The sequence below is a fragment of the Poecilia latipinna genome, unplaced genomic scaffold (assembly GCF_001443285.1).
Source record: "Poecilia latipinna isolate Pla-1442-1.1 unplaced genomic scaffold, P_latipinna-1.0 Scaffold2295, whole genome shotgun sequence".
Taxonomy (NCBI): domain Eukaryota; kingdom Metazoa; phylum Chordata; class Actinopteri; order Cyprinodontiformes; family Poeciliidae; genus Poecilia; species Poecilia latipinna.
Window position 1 is genome coordinate 168,491 of NW_015114911.1, and position 6,542 is coordinate 175,032.

Genomic DNA, 6,542 nt, shown 5'->3' on the forward strand with positions numbered 1-6,542 from the left:
ATATATTTTCATTATAAATGCATTCATCAATAAATTACTCTGTACGATTTACACTGATTTAGAGCAAAAATAAGTGCTTTTGTGCATTGTTAACGACAAATAATCACCCTTCACTCCTGAAAATAACAGCTAGTGTGGATTCACTATTCTAATTTGGTGCTAACGCACTGCTTTCTTTAGCTCTATTTTAGCAAAAATCCACCGATGGCTACAAAATATGATCTAAAATTATCTCCAAACTTGTAAGACGACTTGTAAATTTACTCTCGCTACAGGCTAACAAGATCTATAAAGCGTGCTTAAAGTCTTATTTTTATTACAACCAATACACTCAATCTAATACACAAGTTTAGCCATCAAATATGTCAAAGAATTTAGATGCTTGATCATTTAAGGCATCCCAGGAGGAACGACACAGTAGTTCTGCAGTACGGATGTCGGAACAGAAATACTATGACAGTGGAGACAACATCACTGTGTTCCTGTTGTTGTTCTTGCATGTGCAGTTTCTGACTGGTAATTTAAAATGTTTTCACCATCACCAAAGAATGAACTTCCTAAAAAACTAAATTCAGCTTCCCCCTAAATTTCTTTCCGTTTCCAGACGTTTCTCTGATGACACACATGATCAGTGTTACAGAGCCGTACCGCCAGATATACAAGTGTAGCTTGATGTAGATGATTTTAGACAGTGTATAAAAGATGTAACAGTAAAACCTGAGATGAGAAGCTCCAGAGGATGTCTATTAATGTGCAAAAGCTAAACAGGTCATAAAAGATGTATATTTTAAGTTAATAGATTCTCATTTCAATCTGGTCCCATGGACTTTACAAGTGACAAAAAGATGCTCAGGTAATTGTTAGTGAAAAAAAAAACATAATTTTAGTTGTGCAAAACAGGCATTTTCAATTCTGACTCTCCTTCAATTCTGACTTATTTTATGTTCCACAGGCATCAAATTAAAGATAAAAATAAGGTGAAAGGCTGTTCCAGAATGTCTCGGTAGGTACTGAAGTTTTCCAAAACAACAGACTGAAACTTTTAAAAAAATAATTTTCTTCACTTTTCTTTGGTTTTCTGAACAAACTTGTTCTAGAGCTAATCGTGGGTCAGTTCTTGCTTGGTACACATAAAAAGAAAATCATGGTATTTGTTGTTAAAGTAACAACATTTGATAGAAAGGGCCTCTTTCTCAATGATTTTAGCCTTGTACAAACTTTGTGTCTTAAATCTTAAACCATACTTGGATTAGCAGTGCCATTAGCAAGCAAATAGATTATGCATATACATAAAAACTTCTTTATATGCTTGCAACCTTTGAAACGTTAAAGATCATTATGCAGGCCCATAATGTGTATTTGTATTTTTGAAGATTTCCCATTTGCACCTTTTGATCAAAGCTAAGAAACTATAGTGTTTTTTGTTGTTACAGCAGATCTCTGATGGGAAGACGTTAGAGCTTAGAGATAAGCTGACTGACAAGCCTCTGAAGGTCCGTGGCCCGATGCTCGGTTGTCTTCAGCACCTCCTCATGGTTTGCTTTTTCACTGCTGTCATAATCTATCATAACCTTGTTGGTGATAAGGGACAGACCCAAAACACGCAGTCCGCAGTGACGAGCCACCACCACCTCAGGAACGGTGCTCATACCTGGACAGGAAGAACATGCTGCTATTGAAAGAGATGCAAATAGTAGCATTTCAAACTAACTACGCAGACACTTATTAGATGCTCTGAGACTGAAGCAAGGGTTGTAGATTGTACATTTTGCCACTATTTTGGCTCGAAATCTTCCCAACAAAGTTAATCTGGCTATAACTGAAATAATTAGGCTTTTCTGTCCCGCTGTTACAGACCTACAAGCAACTTGCTCATTTGCATTCTGGTAATCCTGCTTTGTGTGCTGGTACTTCCTGTTCCACAGAGTCAAAGTGCTGACCACATTTACATGCAGTTTGAATATCTCTTGTGTGCACTGTCTGTCTTTATAAAAACAAAGTATTCATATTTGTCTTAAAGTCTGTAATTAACTTAAATAAACCTCCAAAGCAGATATCTCTCGGAGGGAGCTACAGCTGTACCCACCCACAGCATCAGCCCCGAGCTTCTGCAGAGCTCTGCATTCCGCAATTGTCTCGTACGTTGGACCGGCCAGCATGCAGTAAACGCCTTCCTGGAGGAAGCTCCCACAGCCATGCTCCTCCGCTGTTTTCTTGGCCAGGGCCCTCAGCTCTCTGTCATACGCATCAGACATGCAAGGGAAACGCACTCCAAACCTGCAGGAACAGTAAATGAATGTGTCACGCTTCAGTGTACTAGGCACAATATCAGATTGCAATATGCGTTTCTGCTCTACCTTGGGTCATTGTGTCCACACAGAGGATTCTGACCAGCAAAGCCAGGCATGTTGATGTGATCCTTGATTAGCATGATGTCTCCCACACTGTAACTACCATTGAGGCCGCCCGCAGCATTTGTCACAATCAGAATTTCCACACCAAGCAGGAAGAAGACTCTCACTGGGTATGTCACCTGCAAACAAACATGATCTGCAATTCATGCTTTATTGTCTACTATGTGACGTCAGAAAAAGGAAGCATGCTGAGGACAAATCACATAAGAAGTTAATGTTTCATACCCTGAGCAAAAATGTTATTAATGTAGGTTCCTGCACATTTCAGCAACTGCTGACCTTTACAGAGCAGCTGATGGCCTATAAATGACAGCTCCTCCCCTTCATGACAGGTGTGATTGAGAATTACCTTTTTCTATTTTCTAACATATTGCATTTTCAATGAAGGCGTGTTGTTAGTTTAAGCAGAAATATTTTCTACGAGCCCTTAGATCTTGATAAGGTCAATACTGTCACTTTAGAACAGTGCCATATTCTGTTGGAGTTTTGCATATTATAAATGCGGTCTTTGTTAAGAACTTGCAGCCCACACAGGATAGGAGGTGTAGAACCACAGGATGTGTGTGTGCGGGTGTGTGTAACAACAAAATAAACTAATCTCAATAACGTGTTAAAATTATTTTTTTTAAAAATGTTTGCCTGGAGGTTTTAATACTACAAGTAGACATGCAGGAGAATTAAACTAAATAATTGAAAAGTTAATTTATATCTGTAATAAAATTTTAAAACTAAGTCTCAAAAATAGATTAATTACAAACAGTTATAGATTTGAGAAATCTGTTTATGTTAATTTTGATAATTAGGGTTCAGAGCTAGCGAAAAACAAGACGTAGCTAGGTTCTTCAGAAATACGAACATGGCACCCTCAACAAGGGGGATAATCCAGAAGGTCTTTGATCAAGAAGCTGTGTGTTCACAGAGTGTTGTGTCAAGCATATTAATGGAACGTTGAGGGAAAGGAAAAAATGAAGGTTGAAAAGGGTGCAGAAGCACCTGGCTCAGTCAGCTCCTTAAGAGTCATAAGGCGAGGACTGAGGATACAGTCAGTGCTTCTGGAGCCACTTGAACAAAAGTGTTACCTTGAAAAAAATGTTAAAGGAAAATGAGCAATACTGAGTTTAAAGCAAGTTAGTTCTGCAAGAATTCTCCCTGTGCACGCACGAGTTCTCTCCTGGTACTCTGGCTTCCTGTGTGTTTCTGTTTTGTCCTGTGATGGACTGGCGCTCTGTTCAGAATGTGTCCTGCCTTTTGCTCAAAGACAGTGGAGACTCTGCCAGGACAAGTGGGTATAGCATATAGATAGGTGGATAGATGTCACTTTGTTTTCTCTAGGGTATTTTATTTAAGACAACTGGTCAAACAACAGAAATCACAAACTGCTAGGTAAGACAGGGAGCAACCTGAATTGATGTGGCTCACCTCCCAGCCTTTTAAAATGGGAAAGGATTCCTTTTCTGAAAATCTCACGGAACACAATACATTTGCAATCCTTCACTACTATGCATTCTTCATCTGGATGGATATTATATACAGCTTAATGTGCTGTACAGGAGGCCTATAATGCATCTGTCCTGCTGGTACAGTATTCATGAACCAGAGTTTTATGATACTATCAAGTTATATGGGCTATTTTATAAGGAGATGGCACATGAAAACTGGTGGTAAAGTAAAACTAGTAGCCACGGGCCAAAGGCCAGTCTTGCACTGACATTCTGACACACAATGCACGCTTTTCAACTGATTCGTCAACGCGGCAAGAAAATTGTCAGCCAGAAATGTAGCCGCAAAAACTGCCTGTGTTTTGCCACGTTGGAAAACCAAAACATGTAAACATACGTCACAAACTAAGGATGTGATCTAACGTTTAAAGGTAAAAATAGAGATTTCTCTTGGATTATTCCAGAATTTCCATAAGAAGGAGTTCAGCTTCACTTAAAACGTATAAAGAGGAAGAGTACAAATTCCAGAATAAGTGAAGGACAGAGTTTAAAGATCAACTGCAGAGCCTGTGAATGTTTGCCGCAATGTGATTGACAAAGTCAGAGATTAAACTGCCAGCTTGACATCAGTCACCCTGGATAGTATATCATTTGCATCAGCAAGGTCTGAAAAGGAAGAAGAGGCCAATGTGCATTTGAGAATAACAAACAGCAAAGAAATAAGTGTTATGATCCTCTAGTGTTTCAGTTATTTTCTCTTTTATCATTTATTGTTTTTTCCTTATATCTTGCCAGTTTAGTTAATTNATNTTGTTAGTTTAGTATTTGTTGCTGTTTGTTCTTTGGATTTATTTCTTTGTATTAATATTTATTTCTATTTATGGATCAGGTGTTCTTTTCCCTTTGTTTCTGTTTGTTTATTCACCTCACCTACTGGTCTGCTCCCCGTCGCAGCTGTTGATTATTTCCTCATTTGCTCCTCCCCCACCTGCATCCATTTACCTGTAATTAGTTCTTCTGCTGTTTGTTTTTACTAAATTAAGACTATGCTTTGCTGCACTGCTGTCTGTTCTTGTATTCTTCTTTACTCCACAATTAATATCCTAATAATTGTTTTCATTATCTTTTTACTTGATTCTACTGTCTCTTTTATCCTGTTTAATTTCTTCTATTTTATATATTATAGTTTATCCACTGTAATACACTATGGTTAACCTAGTGGTTATTGTGAGGGGTCATAAATATATTTATTATAATTATTATTAAAATATCCTAAAATGTAGATAAGTACCAGTTAGTAATAAATGATAAACAACTTATGCACAAACTAAACCCCTAATGGGAAAAATTCAACAACCAATGCCTAAATGAAAATAAAATAGACACATTTAGAGTATGTGAAAAACAAATTAAATGCAGAGAATCTCTTTTGTTGTTATTATTATTATTATTATTATTATTATTATTATTATTATTATTATTATTATTATTAAAGGAAGCCATTTAGAAATACTGGCAGAAACAAAAAAAAAATCAATAAAAAAAACAAACACAAAACACAATCTCACTCAAAGAAACCTTGTTCTCAGAAGCACCATTCATTTGAAGCACAGGTAGCCAACGGTGCAAGAGGCTAGGACATACATTGCACAAAGACAAAAGCACAGCGTCTCAACACATTTTGAAGTTTACCGTGTGAATATTGTAGCCCTCGTAGAAGTGGAATCGACCCTGCATGCAGACACACTCATGTCCGTTCAGCTTCCCAAACACCAGCTGGCCTGCATGACCCTCCACTGCACAACACATGGACATAATGAACTGCTGCAAGGAAGCACTGCTGGTTTTTCATGAAAAGATTTGGAAGTTTGTCTAAGCCTGAAATATAGACCCTGTTTTTTGTAGAAAACCTCTGTCAATTCTCCAACAAGTAAACTGAGTTAGACCACTGAGACCAAAAAGGTAAATGTTTACTCTAATTAATGGGAGGCAATGATCTTGAACTAATTTATTAGACTGAGGTGCTGGGCTCCAGACAGTTGGAATCAGGTATGTATCGATGCCCAATTTATTTGAAGTACCTAATAAGTTTAAAGTATTTTTCAGGAGTGCGTTATGTCAGAGATATTAGATGCTTCTCCAGTTACAAATCCACAAACACACTGTGTAAAAATATTGGAAATTTAAGACTATTGCTCCCCTAACTGTGAGCTGTTGTCCAAGAAATGTCATACACACTAAAATTCAAGAGTGACCCAGCGTAACTTCTCAGCAATGGATAGCTTCCCTCGTTAATTTGAGCTACATGAAAACACTGAGTGAACCCACTTTTGCCTATGGAAATATTTTTTAATTTTAAGATCTAGTTAAGATTAAACCATTTCTTAAACTAAAAAAAAAAACAGCCTTTTAATTTGCATAAAGAAAAATGAAGGAAGACCTTCATCCCATCTGTTGAGCATGGCGGTGATAGAGCATCATGATTTTGGTCGTTATTTTTAAAACTGTAGCAAGGTGACTTTCCAAAGTTGATTGATCCATGCATACTATGAAATAAATAATTGGATATTAGAAAGGCTGGTGGAAATGACAGAAAAAACATAGTTGGTGCTTTAAGACCTTAACATCCAACCTATATTTCACCTTACAATTTAGTTGAAGAATTTTATAAAGCAGCTATAATTATCTT

General features: G+C 37.2%; 1 protein-coding gene across 1 annotated transcript in view; it reads right to left on the reverse strand.

Annotated features, from left to right (window-relative positions):
* Positions 1-785: 785 nt before the first annotated feature.
* The window catches only part of pnp6 (purine nucleoside phosphorylase 6), a 13,155-nt gene continuing 7,398 nt past the window's right edge, over positions 786-6,542 (reverse strand). The window contains exons 3-6 of the mRNA XM_015018606.1: positions 5,546-5,649; positions 2,358-2,533; positions 2,087-2,277; positions 786-1,651 (exon numbers count right to left, since the gene is read on the reverse strand). Coding sequence (XP_014874092.1) covers positions 1,455-1,651; positions 2,087-2,277; positions 2,358-2,533; positions 5,546-5,649 — 668 coding nt within the window. The 3' untranslated portion in view covers positions 786-1,454. The remainder of the gene's footprint in view (positions 1,652-2,086; positions 2,278-2,357; positions 2,534-5,545; positions 5,650-6,542) is intronic.